General features: G+C 37.1%; 1 protein-coding gene across 1 annotated transcript in view; it reads left to right on the plus strand.

Annotated features, from left to right (window-relative positions):
* Window positions 1–24,244, plus strand: part of zcchc24 (zinc finger, CCHC domain containing 24) — a 55,598-nt gene that overhangs the window by 27,212 nt on the left and 4,142 nt on the right. Inside the window, exon 3 of the mRNA XM_015389562.1 lies at window positions 21,117–21,281. Coding sequence (XP_015245048.1) covers window positions 21,117–21,281 — 165 coding nt within the window. The remainder of the gene's footprint in view (window positions 1–21,116; window positions 21,282–24,244) is intronic.

The raw sequence follows: 24,244 nt of genomic DNA on the forward strand, positions 1-24,244 counted from the left end.
GAATCGATTCAGGACTTTGGCGAAAATACCCAGCCCTAATGTCAACACTCTCTGGCAAAATATATAAAATTTTATATTTTCGCACTCAATTTTTATCACATTCAGACACATATTGGCAGCAGAATATCTCAGAGCAATTGGCTCGGTTTTGATGCCTCTGTCTTTGGATTCCCAATGCTACTACAACGCATTCGCTAAACTCGTCCAGCAGCCAGACTGGCCTGTCAGTTGTACCTTTTAATTAATGGGTAATGACCAAGTAACCGACGTTTCAGCTGCAGATGGTCGGAGCTCCAACTTTACATCCCGCCTTAACAGCTCCCACTTGCCTACGCTGAGAACCTGCTGCTTTGACACAGATTTAAAAGTAGGCTATTTCTTGACAAACTGACTACACAGATGAAGTACTAAGGTTTACTTTCTTGCTTAAAACATCTCATACAAGCGTAAGGGATAAAAAAAAACAATTATACACTCACCTTCCTCGGTTATTGTCACAGCTGTTGGAATAAAGCATTGCAGCTGTACACAACCCCCACCCTCAATTGTTTAGAAAGTATTATAAAGGTAGAGGGACCAAAGCCCCAGTGAAAATGAATTTTGCCAGGTAAACATGGAAATGCTACCCAGACATTCACAAACCCCAGGCTTTAAATGGAAAAGGGGCTATTGTTTGTTTGATTTATATAAATATATAAAATATATAGAGAGATATAAATATACATATATAGAGGGGAGAGAGAGAGAAAAAGAGAGAGAGAGAAAACATGTTTTTGTTTATTCATTCAGTATTTAACAATAAACCATTTAAATAAAATAATGTTGTTTTTTTTTTTTTTTTTTTATTCAGCTTTTGTAAAAAAAAATATTTAGCTCCTGTTTTGGAAAAATCTTTTTAACATATTAGGTTTGTAGGAAAATTGACGCTTATCGATGAATCATCAGTCAGTCGATTAAGATCGATCACCTTTAGATTAATTTATTAATCGATTAACTTACATCTCATATAAATACAGTTTAAGTTCTACCTTTGCAGAATGTTTCATTTAGACACTTTCTCTGTCTCCTCTTCCTATGTGTGCGCTTCCCTGTTGAGACGTTCCTGGCAGGAATAAGAGTTGATGGGGTGGTGGGGGGTGCTCCATGGGAATGTTTTCCAAGTTTGACCCCTGATCTTCCTTCCAGTTGCAGCACAGGCGTCTGTCTCTTCCCAGGCACTAACTGTCATGTTACCAAAGACAGGAGCCGGGAGCAAGCCCAGGCCGTTCTGCAAGGAGATAAGCCTTATCGCGGATGCAGGGGATGTGTGTTATCAGCTGTATTTTCTGTTTCATTGTGTCATATCAGGCAGAGGACCATCATCACTGCAAATAACTGCTGTAGTCTCCCAACTGTTGAGATGTTTTATTTTTGAGAAGTTAAACAGAGAAGGGGCTTGAGCTTGGCTTGCCATTGAGAAACCATATAGGGCCATAGGTCCGATATAGAATTCAGTATGAGTGACACTCAGATTAGCAACACACATGCACAACATATCCGGCAAAGTAACTGTTAGAAAGGTGACACTTAGACACACTCTCCTGTATGCCAATTACTGCAGATGTCCTGCAAGTTACATTTAAGCAAGACAGCAGGAAAAAAAATCACTTCCTGTAACTATGTTTTGTGCACCTCTGTATGCCCCAGTGTGTGCGCCCAACCTGGCCTTGTCATTCACTGAACTGGAAACATAACCCTGCAGGGCAGTGGAACCGCTTGCTGGGACTAGTGGGCCTGTGGCTAAGTCCAGGGCCAACAGAGGGCAAAGGGGAAACTCACACCCACATCTTTTCTTTGCATTGGCCCTAAACACCAAGTACATGTGGTAACTGTGGGAGAACAACAAGCGTAGCCTACAACGGCTTCTGTGTCAAGCTGGTGTGTTGATGCAAGCGCACCTCAAAGCTTCTCTCTGTGTTTTTTTTAATGATTATTGCACAAAGAAAGAAAAATGATCCAGTGAAAAACATCAGCTTTCGAAAGAAGAGGGCGTCTTTGTTATGAATCTAAATACCCACACGCTTGACTCAGGGGTATCCATCTGTCATCCAAGAACATGACACTGAGATCCGTGGCAGATTAGGGTAGCTTGGTTGTGGAAATCTAGGAATCTGGGAATTTGCTTTTGGCAAAAAGATACTGGATCTGATGATATGTCTCTGCAGCTGTCTTGGACTCCAGCAATGCTGGTCTTTTACTGAAGAGAAAAGCACATTTTAATGGTGTGCACGGTGTATTTTTGCATTGCATAGCAAATCTGCTGTTTAGATTAAGCGCTGGTCTCTTTTGGAATCTGTGGAACTTGGAAGGATCTTTGTAAACAAAGTTACCTAAAGTATCACTGTAATTTAAAATCAAATAAATGCATTTCCTGTAACGGCACTATATCAGCTGCTAGCAGCAATTTATAATAGAACAAACTCTACCACAGGTATTCGGAACAAGCTTAAATTGCAGATCCTAACATTTCATTTGTGAGGAATAATTTTAATAAAAAAGACTTAGAGGAGATTTGGTTTAATCTGCATCAACAGATCATCATATTGGACAGTTAGCCTTCAGAGGTTTGTTGGGACTGTGCACTCATTGAAAGCTGCACTGGTCGATGCAGCTCAGAGACGTGGCATGATTACTCTGCTCCATTTGTATTGCAAATATATGGAACAAATGACAAAATGTGATTTACTGTCTTTTATTTATTTCATATAAACCAAGATAATATTGGTTCTTAATATTTATTTTTCCCACAAAAATAATTGGAAGCATTTAAAGTTGAGCCTAAACACATACTGTGTATAAAGCAAGTGGGGCAGACTGGTATGCAGTCAATATTAAAACATTAAATTAACATAACATTAAAATAAACAGAAGGAGATTAAGTGAAATATTTTTTACATATTTAAATCCTTGACCTTTTCTGCTGATTTCAAAAGCATGCAGCGCAGGATGTGCAAACGCAGCGTTTGTATTTTGATTGACAGCTGGTACAGCTCCATGACGATGACTGCAACTCTGCCTTCTTTACATACAAGAAAAACGCCAAATGAATAACTTTTTAACTTTCCATAATTTGACTCAGTCAAAGCGGAACATTCAATGAGACAGAAGTGAAGAATATGGCACAGTCCCGCACATATCGGGACATCTGGTCACCCTATGAGTGGAAGGAGCCTCTACTCATGCAGCCAGTTTGACAGGGAAAAAAAAATCATCATAGCTTTTAGAGTCAAGCAGTGTGTCCCAACGTTTATTAAAATGGAAGATAAGTGACACAGCAGTAGCGAAACTATTTTAATAGGCTAGACCAGGAGAACTTTATTAAAAGAAGCAGATAAGACTAGCATACTAACTGTAAAGGAGATGCAAAGATACGCTGAGATGAAATGAAATCTGTCATCAAAAAACCGTTAGATATACAGTCCACAAATTTGGCCTTATTAGAAAAGTAAAAAAACAAGAAGAAATCTATTCAAAGCTGTAAAAGTTACAGCAAGATGGTTCTGCAAAGAGTTGACCCATATTCAAGGCCTATTTCTTTGTAAAACACAAAATGCATAGAAAATATATCCCCACAACTTTTTTGGTTTATTTTCCTTGAACAAATTATATTTCAGTAAAGGGACAGATGGCATTAATACATCAGTACAATATTCAGTTTTTCCAGCTATATGTCCCAGTTTATCTGCATAACTGAAAGTTGTGAAGTGTTTTATTTAAGACAGCTGTTTTGATTTAGTCTTTCCCTGTGTGATATATCTGCATGTCAAAGAACAGACTAAACAGTAATGATTCTCTCACTGATGTTAAAGAATTGTGCTGCAGTCTGAGAAAATCCAAATCTTAATTAAAAAAAGATCTTTGTTCAGGTTAAAGATTATTATAAGGAAAGAGACGGTTTGTGTACTGTGGCTCAGGATCAGTGTGCTGCAGTGCAAACGCACAGGAAGGACTTGGATGAAGAGCCTCTCACACCCAGAGTCCATTTCTCAGAACCATTGTGACATCACCACAGTCCTGGAAATGGACAATCATCTTCCCCTTGATCTCAAAGATAAATAAAAACATTTGATCATAGAGGTTAAACACAGAAACCTCTAAGTGAGATGGTATAGGTCACTGCTCACTTAAAGGTAATCCATTTTAAGCAGACTTCTGGCTCCTATTTTTGAGGCTTTTTGGATATGTTTCCTGTTAAGTCTACAGCTGTGGATGTGATTACATACCAAGATTGTTCTATTTTTTTATTGTGTACCAGATTCAGCAATTTCCTTAATCCCAATGCAGCATTTTGCTTCAGTTTGACATTGGAGATTACAACATAAATTCCTTAACGCCTCATGCGCATTTTATCGTCTAAAAAAAACTAGGTTCTACTTCTATCTGTTCTTAGAGTAATGAATGGCAACATAAATAAGAACAGCTAGAATAAAGACCTTTTAGAATATGAAACCCCTTTTTTAAGAATAGCCCACAGTGAGCCACAGTAGTGCAGAGCAGGTGCAGAGGAGGACTGTGAGTGGGTGACGACTGTGATGAAAAACTTAGAGGGGAAGTCGTATTTAGTGAGAGGTCATTCCATCTGATGACTAATATTAGAAAATATGAGTATTTATACCATATTCTGGCTTCTTTATTATTAGAATACAAACATTTCAGTGCAGCATATGTCACTGTCGGTTGTGCATGCTTATCTCTCTGAATATGAAAACAGATTTGGTTTAATCCTGAATGTATTTTATTAAGATAAAATCATATGTATATCTTAAGTGTAAACTTCTATCTAATATTTAGGCAGTTAACAACTAACGTGTTTAAGATTTTTCAGATTAGTCAGCTAAATATTTGCCATTTAGGTTTTTTTAATAGCAAGAATATGATTCTCACTGCAAATATACATTTGTGGTTTGTTTCTAGAGGAAAATCAATTTTGAAGTCAGGTTGTAGGAAACGTTTCAAGTTATTGCATGGAGTCAAGTGCTTTCATTGAGGTTATAAAGTAAAGCCAATATAACAGATTCACCAGGGATATATTATTGAAACTAACTACTTTCCTTTTTCTTTTCATAAATATGATCACATTTGTAATGACAGAACAGCCCAGAAGAGACGGAGGTTCAAGAAAGTATAATGAAAAGATGTCTGAAATAAGCAAGCTCCTTTTATGTCTAAAAGTCTCCAACAGAGCATTGAAGCTTCATGTTCAAAGGTCCAAATTTAATTTTTAAATAGGGTTAGAGTTATAGAACAACCAGTAAAGAGATAATCTTTTTTTTTTTAATATACTTTACTTATAATTTTTACTTTACAAAACAAGCAATAAGAGGTGTGGAAAACAAAGAATGAAAGAATCCCCTCTCTGAAACAAGCAAAGGTACAGATGTAGACCAAGTACCATGACAGATAATTTAGTGGCGTGTCAAGTTTGCTTTTAAGGCCTTAAAGCTGTGTTACATGTGGGTTCGACACATTCAGCAACAGTGTGCAGGGAAAGGACCCGGCTGCTCTGTTCTGTTCATTAAGCTCCTGATGACGCAGTTTTTCCAGCTGAATTACTGACATCATATCACTGAGGCAGCAATTAAAAGAGGATGTGGTTTTAGACTTCCAGGTTAGAAGAACGAGTTTCTCAGACACCAACGTCTCTTAACATGCAGGAAAGCCTGGATGTCAAGCGGTAGGTCAGAAAGTTTCTGAAGAGCTTTCAAAGATGGCCGGGGTGGAGTCAGAATAAATGTCACTGGAGTAGGCTTTTGATAGCTGCTTATAAAAAGCTAACCACGAATTATGCAGTTTAGCGAAGAACCAGATAGGATGTGCTAGTGAACTATTTGAATCCTATCACAAATCTCTTTTTTTTTTATTTTTATTGACAGCTTTATTGACAGAGAGATGCAGTTCCAGTAGCCAAAACATAGTGTAAAAAAAAGGGCAATCTCTGCCTTCAAAAAGCTGTCTAAACCTAGCTCTCGACGAAATTCGATTTATATTTTTATCAAGTCAGAAGTTGATTTTTTCTCAAATAACTTTCAGAGTTCAGACCTTTATGTTTTGTCATCTATTTATTATAGAAATAATGTTTTAACATCACACTATAGAGCCTATTAGTCATTAACAGTCTATTGACATTTTGTTGTGCAGCTTTTTGCCAAGCTACTGGATTTTAATCTGGCTTTTGATGCTGAACTTGTTGTCCATTTCTGTTATAGTCTGTCTTGTCTGTCCAGCATGAAATTAAAGCTGCTAATATGTCCTTCCAAAACCTTACCTAAAACTTATCTTTACAGTTTATTTCAAAAGAATATCCCACTCTGCACATTAAGTTTCAGAAAGTTTCCGGCTCAACTTGAAGTGTTTTTGCACAGTTCATAGGTTTATGTCGCACAGGCCTATCATAAATCTCTGCAGCTTAATTGATTTTAAGGCTAATTTTTGCCCAGCATCCCTGAAATCCTGATTCATTTACATTTCACCCACAATACGCCCACTAAACCCACTAAGCTGGTTACCTTCAACATCATGAGCTTTTGTAAATAGAGCTATAGCTCTTTGTTTAGTTCCCTCCCCTATGACTGTTGGTTGAGCATGATCAGTTGGGGCTGTAGGTAGACTTGCCATTTGGTTTCCATCCCTAACATAATGGATGGTTCCAGTTTGTCTGGTGAAGTTTATCAGAAAGATTTACAACACTTTTACAACTTGAAGGAGACAGATAGGCTACATTATAGAATTATAACCGTTTAGTGTTATCTGAATGCATAACCTTGATAGGAACCTCTGATGCATGATTATTTCTTTGCTTTTTGGAACTTGAAAACACTTTGTCTTCCCTTCCAATGCTTGGTAGTGGAAGTCTGCAAAATAGCTTGCAGGCATGCATTTGTGTGCTTGGTGGTACAGCTATTAGTAAGCTATTTAGGTGGTGTGCAAAAAATGATGTGTGATTTTTTTTTTTTAGTTTATATTTAGAGAAGGTTAAGCTAGATAGGACTGCTTATCTCAGCTGTGAGGTGAAGTCTACATACTGAGCACACAAGCATCAAAGAGGTTCAGTCTCCATGAGCAACATGTCGGAAATTCAGGCTGTAGCAAAAGTAACCAAACCCCACGATTGATAGATTTCAAGTCACAAATCTTTTTGAAACATATCCAGAGACATCCTAGGCAAGAATTGGACTTGATTGATCCTTTGATCCTTTTTGATGTTTAACATCATAGTGCAAGTTCTCAGGTTCAACCCGTTGTCCAGGTTTCTACCATTGCAGCATTCATGTTAAAGCCAGGACTAGAAGTAACTGAAACCACATTAAAGCAATTAGAAGCCTTATCAGAAATATCACGCTTAATGAGCAAACCAAACAAAAACCCGGGGTAAAAAGGCTCAAAGCTAACATTTTGAACTGAACCCCTTCCTCTATCTGTCAATCTGTTTTTGAACTGCAGCCAAACTAAATAGAAGTTCTGAGATGAGGACACAGGACCAGACAGACTCACTTTCCCCACTCATGGGCACATGGAAATACAATACACACAGGTTGAGTGCCATTTTGGCATTCCTGGGCTGCTCTCTGAATGATGTCCTGGGGGATGTGGAGAGTCAGAGCATGGCCTGAGCTCCTCCGCTGCTCCTTTGTTTACACTGATGGTTTCCAGATGCTAGTCGGTGACTGGAGCTCTGCAGAACACTGGGGAGCGGCCCAGCAGTTTAGAGGCAGCCTGGACTGAGGCAACTCTATCTTTAACGCTTGAAAAACATACTGCTGCTCATATAATGACTCTGCAATTGTTTCCAAAGGGTGAGCGAGTTTAGGGTGGGAAAAAAAAAATCTTGATATGACATAGTTTGTTCTCTTTAATGCAAGCCACACTTGCAACATACAATGATACTGTGGGTCACTAAGGGTAATTATTAGTTGCAAAACGAAGAACTGGATTAATTTAATCTGACTGCAATTAACATATTTGTTTACCAGAGTAATCTGATTGCATGTTTATTTTAAAGAAATACTAGCCAAGTCTTTGTTCTGATGCTGATTGCAAAGGAAAATTTTGCACCCTGTAATTTCCCTGGAATTGTTTTTCCTGTTACTTAAAGTATATTGTCTGTCTTCTCTATGCAGCCTCCCACTGATGAGATTATTTTCCCAAACAGAGGTGCATTGTGCCTGATTGAGGCCAAACGTATCCTTCAGTCGGCGCACCTGTTCCTTCCATCACTCTCGGCCACGGCCACTTTTCCTTACATGCATTATAAGGAGACAGCTGCACCAGCAAAAGAGCTGACAAGAGAGAGGGAGGGAGGTGAGAAAGACTGGCAAAAAAGTGAGAGAGAAAGAGAGAGAGGGAGAGACGAATGACCAGAAAACAGTGGCTGTATTTAGAGTTGCAGTGCATGGTGGGATTGATAAACAGTCCCCATAATGCACCTGGTTGAGGTTCTGGCATCAAGATGCAGCTGTTTATCCCAATGCCGGAAACGGGCATTTAAAAAAAAAAAAAAGGCTTGTGCTGTGCACAGTGGGACACAGCTGAGGTGGTGATAGTGTCATTCTTTGGTGATGCTTAAAGCTGCAGCCATCTGCACGCCCTCACTTAGCCCCAGTTCTCGTCTACAGGCACCCTCAGATCTTTTTCTGTCATTGCAGTCATGGACAGGTATGCATACCTCTTCCAGATGTGAGCTGTGTTAATGTGGTCAGCCAAAGCCAAACCATTCCATTTGGGAAGGAAACTTCTTCAAAAATGCTTTGCCCTTAATGACCTAACAAAAAATGTTCTTTCTTTTAACTTTGTGGTTTGAAAAACAACCTCAACCATTTTCTCTTTGAATAGTTGACACAGTCTCAGTCTCTTACTGTGAACTTTTAATACATTTAACAAAATTCAAATTTCTTTTGGTTGTAAGTGGTGTGGGGTTTTTTCTGCTTCGTTAAATGTTGACTTGAAAATATAACAAATAAAAAATACACAGATTTGTATTTGATATGCATGTATTAAGTAATGAAAATATGGAAACACACTGTACACTGTGTTGAGTCTGGAGTAATTGGTCCTTTATGTAGTTAATAAAGTCGTACTGAAGTGTCCATAAATGTGGTTGGCTTGAATCACCGTTTTCTTTAAGTACATGGAAACATTTGAAAACTGATGTGTGTGGTTTTCCCAAAAATTAGTTTAATGATCTGAAAATCGTGTGGGTAAAAATTAAAGAAGAAATTTCTAGGGGGTGCACATACTGTACATTCCCATGCTGTTACTAAGAAACTATCAAGTATGTGTATAACTGAGCATAGCATACAAGGTCACCAAGTAGATATAGAAGCTCAGACCACATATTGAGTTGATGCACAGTTCTGGAGTTTAAAAAGCAAAAGAAAAAATGTCTTATTCTTGCTTTATTATCTCAGTTAAAGTGTGTCTTGGGGACGAAGCCACCTGTCCTGTCATTGATTAGGCCTCAGCTTTTTTACAATCTGTCCAGTGCAAATGTTTGCACTGAAAGAGGTCACAGAGGGGAACAGATTTGCATTGAAAACTCTGAAACTGCACATAAACCACATTTTAATTCATGATCTGAATGAAATGTGTTCGGATGGAGAAAAAGGAAAAAAAACCCTTCAGAATACACCTTTTTTTACTGGTATCAAATTCAATAATCCAATAATGTTGAGTTTTGACTTGCACCAGGATTTATTCAGAATAGAAGCACTGTGATGTGTAGAATTGTCATATTTACTCACAACAGCCTCAGAAGAATTGTTATACTTGTGTCTGAGGCTGAAGTATATTACAATTGGTTTGAGGGGCAGGGATGTAAACACACTGTCAACCTAAGAAATATATTAGAAGGGAGTGGCGGCCTAGTGGTTGGGGCATAGAGCTTGGAATCCGGAGGTTGTGAGTTTGAAACCCACTCCCACAGACTGCCACTCTGGCTCTCTGACCAAGACCCTTAACCCCACACGGCTCCCCAGGCGCCCCATGATGGCAGCCCTCTGCTTTCCAAGGGGATGGGTTAAATGCAAAGGTAAATTTCTCCAACATAAGATCAATAAAGTTTAATTATTATCTCATCTGTTTCTAAACAAGAAAAGTGGAAATATGTTGGTTCTGAGTGTTCTGAGCTCCCAGAATGGACCTGTGCTATGTTTAGTTATTTCTTTCCATGTTTAATCTACAGGTTCAGTGGTTCATGTTGTTGCTGTTCCTGAGTTATAGAATGAAAAATCAGGAGGAAATCGATATCTCTAACAGTTTTTTATTGCCCAATTCTGTTGCCTCAATATAAATCAGCTGTCCTATTAGTTTGCCCTAATCTGAATGAAAAAATCAAATAGCAAATACAAAATGCTTCGACCAGCATTCAGATTGTGTGATCATTGTAATCTTTAGTTTGCATACCTTTTTGAATAAATAGAGATCAATGGTGGAGCCATGCTACCACTGACATATATAAAATATTGATGTGTTGATACTAACTGATCTATGCCACCAGCTCACTTACACACATGTAACGAGAAATTCATTCAGCCCACCATTAAATAATGTAACTAGAGAACCAAAAGAACTTCTATTGCTAAATCTTTAAAGCATGTTAAACTACATTGTGTAAAATATTAAGAAAGACTTTGCTGAGAGAATAGATGCACTAACATTCTTTCCATCATATCTATCATAACACATCTGTCGCTAAGCATATTTACAAGTTAAGTACACAGTTGCTCATAAAAGTTTGACATAACTTAAAACTACTAAAACAGAACTGTATAGGTGAGGATTTTTTTTTTTTTTTGCAGCTGTAATGTGGTGCAGCATTATCTTTAAAAAAAAAAAAACAGACAATATTTCTGCTAGCCTTTATAACCAGATGTTTGCCCGTCCAAATATTATGTATTATATAGCATAGCCAATATTACATGGTGGAAATAAATGTTGTTATATTCTATTCACAAATAATACAAACAATAATATCTCCAAACTAATTCTGAAAAGTTCCCCAGAGCCCTGAAGTGAATACCCCTTTAATTTAAACAAACATAGGCAGTGCTGAGGGATCTTCTGCGGTGGTCATATTACTTGGGTTTAACCTAAGTAATATGACCACCCCAAGATCGCGGCCGAATTTCATGCCCTGCAGCAAATGTGGGATCTAATCTTCATTATGTTTCTGCATCCTAGAGCATAAACATAAATCAATCCATTTGTGTTTTATGGCAACAAGGATGCAGAATGCAGTTGTTGTGGTTCTGTTTGTAAATATAAACATTGGATAAACTATTGAAGTTATCGCCTAAATAGCCATTAAGTTTAGTCTGTTTTCCAGATGTTCCTGCTGTGCTTGGAAGGAAAAGCAGCTTTTCAGAGCAATACTCTGTTTTTTATTGATAGTTTTACATTTCTTTGTTAGAAATCATATTGGTAATGAAAGCTCTGTGTTTACACCTTGAAGCTTTCTCTCACTCGGGACATACTCTTTAAATAACACTTCATAATATATATGTATTAATAACCATGAGACATGACAACAGATTTTGACAGAAATTGTAATCTTACTCAAACCAGAGAAGTTGCTTCGGGTTACAGATGACAGCTGCTTACCAACCAGGCTCACATCTTGTGAAGTGGCCCCAAATCACATTTCAAGAAGCATTTTATACAACTCCAGTCTGCCACATCATCACAATATTATCATATTCATCCAGGCCTCCAGCCATATTGAAATATTACACTTTTTTCTTAAATCAAGGACACCAAACTCATTCTATTCTCAAATCTTTGCCACGTCCATAATGAAGATCACCTTTTATCCTGACAGAGGAAACGTCCCAATTAGATGAACTACTTGGGAAAACATTAGTTCTGCCATGCAACAGGCGGGTATTACTAGGGTTTAACAGACACAAACATCATCAGTTAAAATAATCTTAATATGTTTCACAACATTTTTTTTTATTTAGTAATCTAATGATTCAATTTAATAAAATTTTCTAAATATATATCTAGTTTACTTTAGTGTAAGCAAACAACTTTTTGGTTATTAAGTTAGTATTTGATACAGATGGCAAGAAAAATGGTTTATATGATTTATATGATATAATTTTTTTTTTTAAACTTAGCATATTGTTAAAAAAAATAATCGGCCCTTCATGTTAGAGTAATGTCCTCTTGATACAAGAGAAAACGTAGGTTTATAATGAAATAGCCGCTTATTAATTAATAGTTAGTTGATTGACAAGATGAGTCCCCTTTCCATTCATTCATTAACTGCTGGTCTGAGTTCCTATTTGGGGGTGAGTGTGCGACCCGTGTTCAGAGGCCTCAGTCCTTGACTTGGCTATCCAAGGTTTGAGGCTCGGCCCTTGGACTTTTGCAGCATGTCTTCCCTCTCTCTCTCTTTACACCGCTTCCTGTCATCGTACTATCAAATAAAAGCAAATATCTGCAAAAAAAAAAAAAAATGCTTTATTGCTTCTTAATTTATGACAATAATTAAATTATGAGACTGCGATGAAATGATAAAGTTGGATAACTTTTCTTAACTAATGAAGATGCTTTATACAGGTGTCCGTTTTATGAGGCAGGTTTAACAAATTCAAATTTAAATCTGCAACTCTAAATTGATCTAGCATAATGTCATGAACTCTGAGTGTTTGGTTTCACAACGGCTGCTATCAATTCTTTCAATCTATTTTAACTAGGTCCACTCAGAGTTAAACGTGCATAACAAGTATGAAAAGTCATTATCAGTGGAGCGCCGATTAAACGAGTCACCATGACAACAGGCAAAAGGAAGTGCCTATTTCACCCCACTGGAATAGGCAGAAATGCAAAAAAAGAAAATAAAAAAGGAGAATGTGTTTTAAATGCACTACAGCTGCAAAGGAGAGGAGGATGGCGAAGGAGAAGATTGTTTATGTGAAGTTGGCAGGCCATTTCTACATTTACTAAAAGCACTCCTCTCTGTCGTTCCATTTGTAGATCACTAAAATAAGATTAAAATTAAATTAAAATCAAAATTAAATTACTTAACCTAACAGTAATAATATATTTTCTAAATTACATTTTTGTTGCAGAAACGGAATTTTAGAAAGTAAATTAAAGCAAAATTATATTAGTAAGAATTGAGTTTTATAAATCCAGAAATGTTTACACATTTTAAGTGGCCATTTTGACATTTATCAGCTTGACTGAACATTTATTTATGATATCTAAAAAAACTTTTTTTAATAGTTAAAATAATACATATATAATAATAATACTGGCCAGTAATATTAGGAATATGGATATCTGAAATTTTTTCATTCTTAATTTGTATGGGGAACGTCATTTTGTTTGAAATGGTCATTTAGACAAAGAAAAAAAATATTTGTTTTCGATTTCAGACATACATATTCAGTAAAACTAGTACATATCAAAATGGCTTGCCATAGTTATATATCGCGGGATTATTTCTTGAATGGTAGTAGATCAATGTATGTATTTAGGTGAAATCTGGCAGCAGGTGAGGATGAAAAATAAAAACATTCTAATATATAAAACCTGTGGATCATCTCATGCATCCCTCCTCATGTTGATTCATTCTTCTTTTACACAGTTAAGTGGATGTTTGCAGACAAATGGTCGCTATAAGCGGCTATCAGTCCCATAGAATGACTTCAGATTGTGTCCTATAGGCTCATTAGGCTGTTATTGAGGGAATCTTAATCCTAACCCTAAAGTAATTCCTTTTCCCTTGTGGAATTAGTGAATCTATTTATATGCAATCTGAAAATAATTTCAGTACTTCTTCATGTACTATAACTATAACTAAATAAAAATAAAAAGATCTGCATTTCGCTCATATTAAACAAACCAAAATCAAGTAATCTCATGCCCTGTCAACCGAGTTGTAGAATCCTCTCCCCATAAATATTTAATTCTCTGTGAAAAAGTGCTGATCCTTCTTTAATAAGATCCTCCTCAAACGGACATGCAATGTTTGTTTTTAAAAACCTAATTTGTCTAACGGACCTAGTGAATGATATATATACTGTATATTTTTTTACGCACAAAACTACGTCAAAAATCTGACTACCGGTATATCATAAGACTATATTATAAGGAGAGTGGAGACAGAGGACACTCCATGTTTACAGAAGAAAACCTGCTACCAACCAGGTTAGCTCTTTGGAGAATGTTCCTAATGCGACTGAAGCAGAGGTTGAGGAAACCGTCTTTGTGAACTGGAAAAGTCAGTGTCCCTGTTTCTAGGTTTAGACTACTTAAGAGTTTTCTGTAAACCTGCCTCATAAACCGGATCCCAGAACTCTATCAGTCAATAAATGGGAACAAGGCTGTTCTGTGTATTTGGATTTCAACTTCTACAAATCATTTTGCCTTTAAATGTTTTATTAAGAAAAAGCGAAATAATATTAGGTTTTAATTCAAGTTGCTTTGGGGCCTTTTTCTCCTCATTGATGTCTGCGGTCTGACTTTTGGTTAAATATGGAGTCCTCACTAAAGAAGGTAGATGTGTCTCCAAAATATTTTGAGAAAGTATGAAATCTTGTCCTCAAACCTTGAAAGCAGTGGTCTAGGCTATATTTCCAGTAAGGTTTGACTTGGATGAGGGGTTTAACCTTAAACCAAGGCTAGCCTATCTGAAGTCTTGTGTCTGTCTTCATGTAATTACTCTTGTGTTGATATAGGAAATCAGATTCACCTTCAGTACCACCTTGCAGCCTCAGACTGTGGTCGGGTCTGCGTTTTCATCTGTGGCCAGTGAAAGAAATATATTGTACAATTTCACTGGAAGAAAGCTATTTTTTTGTGGCATAAAGTTTTTAAGAAGAATTGTATAGCTAAATGTTGGAAACCACATGCTATTTAATTAATAAGTTCACCTCTTTACCTGGTTGTCGTCTAGACTCAAAAATCTCATACTTGAATTAAAACCTAATATAATTTAGCTTTTTTTTAATAAAACATTTAAAGGGAAGATGTTTTTTTTTTCTAATTTAGTAATGTTGCATGTTCTGCATGCCTCGGATTTTTAATATTGCACTTTTTGTACGTGTTTGACAAATGTACAGTCCGTCAGGGGGGAGAGTTTTTTCTTTCTGCATTCCTTCACATAATGGGTTCAGTCCAATGTCGCTGTGGCCAGAACTACAGTGGTATGTTAACACTGATTCATCCCCCCACCTCTCTCTTTCTGTGTCTCTGAAATGTAAGGGCTAATTGAAAGCAGAGCAGCAATTTTACGACAGCTCTCAGTGTTCTACCCCTATGGAGGCCATCTGCTTTGGATTTGGATTTCCACCTCCTCCTTTCCTCCTCCTTTTTGTTTTACCTTCCAGCACCCCCCACCCCACCCTGAATCATGATGGGCTGAGTGGAAGGTCTTTCTGTTGTTTGCTTGCGCTTGTTGAGTTTGTCTCCTTTCTTTTTTTTATCCTTTTTGCAGGTTACAGGATTTTCTTACTTTTGTGTTCCGTCTCTCGTTTTGAGGCTCCCTTGTTTAGGCTCAGCTCTGTTTATTCTATTCAGTGCAGTCTGTGTCTGTGAGCTCATTAATCCTATGATATGAGCCAAGGAATGACTTGTGTCCTGGTAGAGAGGGCTCCAGGGTGAATAAGAGTGGGAGTACAGCCGGAAACTGTGCACTGAGACTTTCCAGTCAGGGCTTGAGAGAGTATGAAAACCTGTGGATGTGGAATTTGTTCAGTGTGTGTCCACTCAGTAAAGGACTGTGTGTGGCCACGCTCATCTTGTCGCAACTTCTTTTAACTTTTTGCATCCCAAATGCGTTCACGCTTCAATTAGCAGAGCAGTGACCCTAAACTGTGAGCAAGCTTGTGAGCAATAAGAGGACACGTTCCTTTTCTGAGCGCTCTGTCCTCCGCACACTCTCTGACCCTTATCTTACTTCTGCTCACAGGCCTCCAGCCTCGGGACTTAAACAAACATTGTGCGCTGTGAAAAAAAAATACGATGACAAACTCCACTTGCTGTCTTATGGAGCAGATATCAACAGCTGTTTCACAATGTTTTTACCCAGTTGACGGACAGCTAAAAAGCTCGACATTGCTCAAGCGTGTCCATTTAGCTGTGACTCTAAGCTTTTAAATTAAGGACTGCAATGGAAAACAGCCAAAAAAAAGCAGATATTTCTCATGCCGGCTCATCTCCCAGAGCACTGTGTGGTGTGATGACGCAGGTCCATCTTATTAGTCATTGAGCTGAGTGCGCTGTGTACAGTTAATAAATTCTACCTCTCTGGAAATCAAGCTTAGCTGAAACAGTTACAGCTGAGAGCTTTGATCTGCTGGTTACTGCATTAAAAAAGGCAGAGTGAGAGGGCTTTTATTTGTATGATAAAAATGTCTCTGCTGTCTTCATCTATACCAGCTATAATGGCACAGTAATACAGATAATGTTGGAGTCTTTCCCATGTGTTCCATCGGGTCCAGTGGAATGTGAAGCATCAACCGGGATTGTAGTCAGTGACTTCAGTGCCTAAACTTGCTGCTTTCGCCGGAGACCTCCATGACAGCCAGTGTTGCAATGGTCTCATAACAGCTGACCACAGTTTGAGTGCAACGCTGAGATTTACGACTCCAAGTGTCCAAAAGAGCTCCGTGGTGATTTGCAATTATGCAAAGCCAAATTTACACAGCGAATGTGCATAAAAGTGGAACATTTTGAACATGCTTTGTCTACCAAAAAATAAATCAACATATTTTTCTACAGAAGTTTAACTAAAAAAGTATCAAGACGACATTCATAAAACCTTTATGGAGGATTTTCAAAGGGATTTATTCTAATGGTTTAATCAAATTGCATGCTGGATTTTTTTTTTATAAATTACAAAGCTAAATATGTATAGATTATAAAATCAAATTATATATATGTTCAACTAGTGGTCTGGACTGGTTGCCTCTTATTTGTCATGGGATATTCTGATCAAAAGATTTTTGTTATTTGCAATCATCAAAAGTGAAATAATGTGAAAAAAATGTATAAAAAGCTGCTGTTCATGGTAACCCAGATCAAATACTGTGTCAAATGTTATATCCTTACTTATAGAAGTCCAGGTGTGTACATTGTAAATAGGTCAACAGCATGTGGGAGTGTCCTAGTGGGTTAGAGCAACGCGTTTGTCCTCTGAAAAGGTTGAAAGTACCCGGTTCGATCTCCACAGCCTGCACTCTAGCTCCCTGAGGAAGACCCTTAACCCAACACTGCTCCCGGGTGCCGCACAATCGCAGCCCCCTGCTCCCCAAGGGGAGAATGGGTCAAGTTCAGAGGTGCATTTCTCCAGAGTGAGATTGATAAAGTTCAGTTATAAAAATCATTAAAGGTTCCAAAATGTTACACCCATCTTGCTTCTGAAATACAGCCTAGTTGGACAGAGAGGTTTAAGCTAATCTGAAAGTCTTCAGCTAAAGGCAGAGCATGATGTGCAGCCAAGGGCCAAGGCCAGACCCTTCAAACAGCAGGGAGCAACAAAAAAGAAAAAAAAGGAACGGTTATGAGATAAATCAGTGCTGTTTATGTCCTGCTAAGTCCTCGCTGCAGTTTCAGAGATTTTTGGTTTTCACATTTGAACAAACTGTTCTATCAGAAAATTGCCTTTAGGCTTGTATTTCTATTTCTAAAGGAATACTGTGGTTTAGGATTATACACCTAGCGTATTAATCTTAAAACTGAGAATTGTCACATTTATTTCACAACCCACTGCACGCTCTGCTGGATTTTCTTTTCATATGACTGCGAACGTCAGCCTTTTTTTTATACTTTGACTATTTAGTAACTGCATTATTTGTAGTAGTTTCCAGCATAACATTCCGTTTTCTAAACACATCACAGCTAAACACTGTTGTCTGAAACATTTCCCATCGATTGCATCAAGAAAAATAGGAATAGGCCAGCAGGAGTCAGATTTTCCAGGCTGCATTCTGTCATACTGGAGGATGCAAAGACTGACAGTTGGGGGTTGAGGTCATGCTCCTGAGGAGCCAGATTGAAGCTCTGCCCTTTTTACTTATTTCAAACCTGCTGGTGCTGATGATGCAGAGTACTGAGGTCTGTTTGGAAAGGACCAGATGCTGATGATTTAAGCTTCTATTACTCATACTTAGGCTAGAACTAAGCAATAAAAAAGGCCAGCAACACAGCTCCTTGCATAAGCTTCCATAGACCTTATACTTTTTTTCCACATTCACATCTTATACATCTCTAATATATCGCTTAGAGTACATTTTATGAGTAATGCAAAAAAGGAAAGTTTTACATTATTTTATATTCATCTCCATTCCAATTATCTCCTGTCACCTGCAGAACATCTCCAGGATCAGAGGACAGATGTCTAAGCAGGTTCTTAAAAAAATCATTCATCCGTTCATCTTTAGAGAATTGATTATGTAACAGTCTCTACAAAGCTCTGCCTAAAAAATGGTTTAGAGTTGCAACTGATCCAGAATGTTGCTGCCTGTGTCCTCACTAAAACTAAGGAAGTAGAACATATCAGCCTAGCTCTAAAGTCATTCCATTTACTCCCTATATCTCAGAGATCAGACTTCAAGATACTCCTGTTAGTCTATAAATCAATGAATGGCTTAGCACCAAAATATATTAGACCTTTTTTTTAAATAATGTATCGGGTCAAATCTACTCTATATACTCAGAACCAGAAGCATTTAGTAGCTTTTAGTTCTTATCCTCCGCCAAGGTTGAACAAACTCCCATACAGTAAAACTTTAAAAGCCTCCTGTTACTTTATATTAAAGTTGCTTAAAATCAAGATGCAAACATATTTGTTTAGAATGACCTTTATGCAGTCTTAACATTATTAGCTAAGTTTTCAGTCCAGCTTTCCCAATTTTTCTTATCAATCCATTTATAATCACTTTTGCTATAATCAAATTCTGTTATTCATTTCAACTGAATTTAATTATTATAGTATGAATCATATTTTAATTATTTGAGTTCATTAACAATTTTTTTCCTTCTTTTTTACCACGTAAAACACTTTGAATTGTTTCGCTATTGAAACGTACTATATAAATAGACTTGCCTTGCTCCAACCATAACCGAAGATGCCCTCAGAGGGTACAAGATTAATTTCTTTTACTGGCCCATCTTTCATAGAGCAATTTTTCTATGAAGACCTCATAGATTTGTTAGACAACATTAGCAGCATCATGAAATTGGTTCTGACTAACACTATTTCATTATTTAAACATTGCACAATTGTGCAGTCCATGATTAGAAAAAGGCAAACTGCAAACATATAAACAGCTGATCATCCACTGGCTGGATTGAAATAAAGATCAAGGCCTTGTCCACACAGATCTGGTGTTTTAGGGAAATGTAAAATAGTTAAATCAGATCCCAAAGTGGAAAAATAAACACTTTGGTTTTCTGTTTCTGTGGTACATGCGAGCCATACCTTTTCCTAAATCATAATGGGCCAATTAACTCTAACCCACATGTGTCTCTTTGCCGCCAGTATTCTAGCTTATACATTTACCTCCTTCACTTTGTATCCTAATGATAATAATCGAATATCCTCCATCTTAATCTGTTAATCTTCAAGGAGTTTTCTCAAAATGATGGTTTTAGCATATTTCTGGGACAGTATCACAGCTCCACCAAAGGGCCTGGCATACAAACTACAGTTTCTTCAGGGTTGCTATGTCAACTCTTTTTTACTTTCTTTCATGTGGCCTAGGCCTTAGTTAAACTTTGTCATATTGCAATTTGTTTTTGAAAATACAAACACAAAAACGTTTGTTTCAGATAAGTGGAGCATAGTAACTGAATGCTGCTTTTCCATGTTTGGTTCTAGTTCTTGGTGTATAGAGTAGGCCTCTGAAGGTTCAGGTCTGAGTCCATCATGAAACCAAGTTTTCGGCCATAATCAGCTGAAGCTGTGAGCTAACTCGCGATCTCTAGACTATTACCTCAGTTTTTTTTTTTTATTCAGTTAGAGAAAATTATCCATGCATCCACATACTTATCTGTTCTATGCATTAAACCAACGATCTGATGGTTTATCAAAGCTTTAAAATATGGATGGATGTTCACATCATTGTCAGGACCTAAGTCCATTTTAAAATCTATGGCTGGACTTTAAAATCGACTTTCACAGACACTCTTTATCAAGTCACACTCAACTTGAGTTACTTTGCAAAAAAGAATTTAAGTCACTGGATGTGCAAAGCAAGCAAAGAAAACAGGCTTTTAAATCCTATTAAAATACATTAAACTGTGTGGTTGTAACTCATCCACTGCATCCAAAATTTTGGGCTGATAACGAAAACAATCCTCTAGGATGAGGCTGAGGTGTCAAGATAGTTCAGATTTCACTTTAAAGGCAGAGCTCCCTGACATTTTGGAGAACTACCATCTTCATGCATCAAGATTTTTTCTTTCCTGCCACATCTGATAACACTCTGTGCAAAAAAAAAAAGTCAGGTTTGAAATCCCCCCTTGTTCTCATTTTCTGACAGACAGAGATAAATCTGACAGAGATCTGAGATTGATTATGACATAATCTAACAAACCAACAGATACATTTGAATTTGGGTTTATTTTGGCAGGCTCTGATTTATGCTGTAAATGTCATCTGTGGCGTATTTGTTTGTGAGTCTTCTTTATTGGAGGAAAAAAAATAGTCCCTTTCCTAAATGTTATTATAGTGGCCAAAAAGCAGCTGCCAACATGAAGTCATGGGGCGGCGCCTCTTGACAATATCGTCCTTGGGCGAGTTCTTTTTCTCATGGCTGACTGACTGTTTGCAATCATCTCCCTGTAGAGAATCAGAGGGGTAATTTAACACAGCTGTAATGGAAGCAAACGTCATTTATACAACCTCATATCGAGTGTGCATGAGTGTTCTGCGTGTGATGAGGTCTGATATATGAGCACAACAAAGATGGAAACACCCAGTTGTTATCCATCTGCTGCAGGGGTTTCAATGTCCCTCTGCTTGAAAATTACTTTGTTTGTCTGTTTTAAGTGTTCTATTAAACCAAGGATCTCACAGCTAAATAAACCTCCCTATTTATCAGTTGATGTATTTTCTCCTGTTATAGGCCAGACCCAAAGGGGAAGGACTGACACCCTACCAGGGGAAGAAGAGATGCTTCGGCGAGTACAAGTGCCCTAAGTGTAAGAGGAAGTGGATGAGTGGCAATTCCTGGGCCAACATGGGGCAAGAATGCATCAAATGCCACATCAATGTCTATCCACACAAACAGGTACACCAGCCAACCTATCATAGCATTATCTGAACTGGAAAATGTTATGAACACACAAAACCTGGCTCGTACCAACCAGAGTTAACTGACTTCAGGCTCTTGTTTAATGATTTCCCAGATGGCCTCAATTAAGTGAAATAAAAACCACTTTATCTACACTGATGTTAAAGTATTGAATAAACAAATTACATTTCCTGATTCATAAATGTTTACAATTATGCAGTAAATCAGCTCAAAACTACGAGAAACATGGCTCCCTTAGACATTTCTGCAGCGAATTAAGCTGCGGAAACTCTCCTTGTGTTCAGGAAGAAAACATGAAATCATATTAACCATAAAGGGTTTTTCTAAATCACATATGCTTCAATTAACATGCTGGATAACCCCTGTGTTCAGTTTACTGTCTGAAAAATGTTCCTCATGGCTTGTTTTGGTGTAGAGGGAAAGAAAGAATCTAGTGTTTTACAGCTGGAGGTATATTTATCCCCAACACTTCATCTTTTAATATTTATGTTTCCCCACATTCTTGCAATTCCTCTTGCAGAAATAAAGCAAGGACTACTCCTAGAGGAACTGCTCTCTGTTTATACTTGCATTAAATAAAGTTTAAAAATAACAGATATTTCCAATATATTGCAGCTGGGATATGTTAAAGTAAAATGTAAATTTTTTCAGTCACTGAATCTAGAATGCTGGTTATTAATAAGCTGGGTTATCACACAAATTAAGAGAATAATTATCCTTAGATCAGAGTTAAGTTAGCAAACGTTAAAATATTCTCTAAAAATTTCTACTGGACTAAAAGTTAGTTAAAAAAAGCATCCAAAGAAAACATTTTAAAGACCTCTTTAAGGTCATAAAAATGATTTATTATTAGTAGGTTACAAGAATGTCAGAGTGGTTGAAAGCAAAACATCTCATCTAGTAAATGCTTTTTTTATTCTCAAAAAAAAGAGAAAAGAAACGTTCACGTTTAGATTTTTTTTTTTTTTTTACTGTCCAGAATAAACCTGAAATCTGAATTTAATCTTTTATTTGAAAAAGAGGCACTGATCTGCCAATGCAAATCTGGACAGATGAAGATACTCTTTAAGATCTTTAACAAAGTGTTATGGTTTAAATTTTGAATTTAAGGCCAACACAAACGCCCACTGATGAACATATTTTCCACCAGCTCCACTTGGCCTAGCTCCACTCCACACTAACAATTTATTAAATGTTTCCTTCACTGCTTTCAGTACCAGGACTGTTTTTTTTCTGGGCTTGCTCAGGAATAGATATGACCACAGAAAAAAAGTAACAAAATTTTCAGAAAAAAAATTAAAAACATCTGACGACGCTGAGCATGAGGAAATAAACTAATACGGCAAATCCCAAAAGGCAGCAATTACAACAGAGTATGGCAAGAACTATAAAACACAAAAAAATCAATAAGGAAAGTGCTGAAAAATAAACAATCATAACCTAAGAGCTAGAGATCATGACATATTACACAATGTGTACATGAGAATCTAAATAATTCACTGTAAAAAAATAAGGAAAAAAATGATTTGAAACAAAGTAAACAGCATATGATGATGTTTTTGTTTGCCATTATGACTATATTTTTATACGCATGGTAAGCATTGCTAGCTGTAACAATGTCTGGAGTTTAGGGATTGTAAATATCTCAAATTTGTGTCAGTCTGCTAACAGGTTTCTGCAGTTTCCACTTTTATTTTTTCTCTGTGGCAGAGTATGACGGCGTTAAAGAATAAAAAGGAAGAAAAAGACTGCCCGATATCCCATACACCATATTATTGCCTTTAAAGGCTTTATTTTTAATATTTTGTGAAATATCACTTTCTATTTTTCTAAAATTATTTCATAAAAGTGTGCAACAATCTGCCAACAAAGTGGTCTCCAAGAAGGTCCTACGACAACATTGAGTCACATTACTCCCAACTCTAACATTTTCACACTTTGTCGAAAGTATCCGCCTGTTATATATCTATAAACACTTAAACATATGACTATTAAATCGAGTAATTATTGTAATTGGTTTTAGATACCCCATATATTGAATTAACCAACAATTTAAAACAATGTTATTTGTAGATATTTAAAAAGACATAAATATGTTTCGATGTAATGTTTCAAGTTATGTCTTCTAGTAAAACCCATAAGTAAAGTATAAAGATGAGAAACATGTCTAAACCCCTTTTAACAGGATTATTTTAAATGCACATCATACATTTTAGACTACTTAGTTTTTAGGTATGCTCAAATAAATCCCCCCAAACACATTTAATATCAAATATGTTCCAGCTTATGTATCAAATGCTTATCTATCAAAAGCTCAGGCTGTACTTTTATAAGCCAAAAGATTCCCTATGTCTAATGAACATCCTTGCTTGATTACAGTTCAGCAGAGGAAGAATGTCCTCCAGGTTCCCTGTAACCACAAATGGAACTCCATAAAATTTCCTTCCGATTTTCCACTTTTCCTTTAGGACCTAATGTCTTTGACACAGCAGATGTAAAGTCCCTGAAATTGCTGGAAGAGTCATTAGTGGAAACCTGAAGTATCTCCTTGTAATGACCCATGCTAACTGGGTTTCCTTTAGTCAAACCAGTCGGAATAAATACGTGTTTTCAGGGGGGTTCTAAAGAAGAAAGGAATAAATGAGAGGTAAAAATTTCCAGATGGGCTTTAAAAATCACCTCCAAACGTGCTGGCTCAGAAAGGTTTCCTTTGTAGCTGATAATGATTCCAAGAAACCAGATTCTAATATTTCCAAGCAGTCCATCATAATCAGATGATAATCTCTCTCTTTCTGAAACAGTTAAAGCGCCTTGCAGCTTTCCATATCTCTGAATTAATTGTGTTTAGAACTAATCTGGTCTGTGAAGAACTTCCATACGGTGTTATTGAGGCCAAACGTGCTGCCAAATAGTTGTTTGCAAAACTCACTGGTGCTTGT

Source organism: Cyprinodon variegatus, unplaced genomic scaffold (assembly GCF_000732505.1).
Source record: "Cyprinodon variegatus isolate N-32 unplaced genomic scaffold, C_variegatus-1.0 Scaffold1, whole genome shotgun sequence".
Lineage (NCBI taxonomy): Eukaryota > Metazoa > Chordata > Actinopteri > Cyprinodontiformes > Cyprinodontidae > Cyprinodon > Cyprinodon variegatus.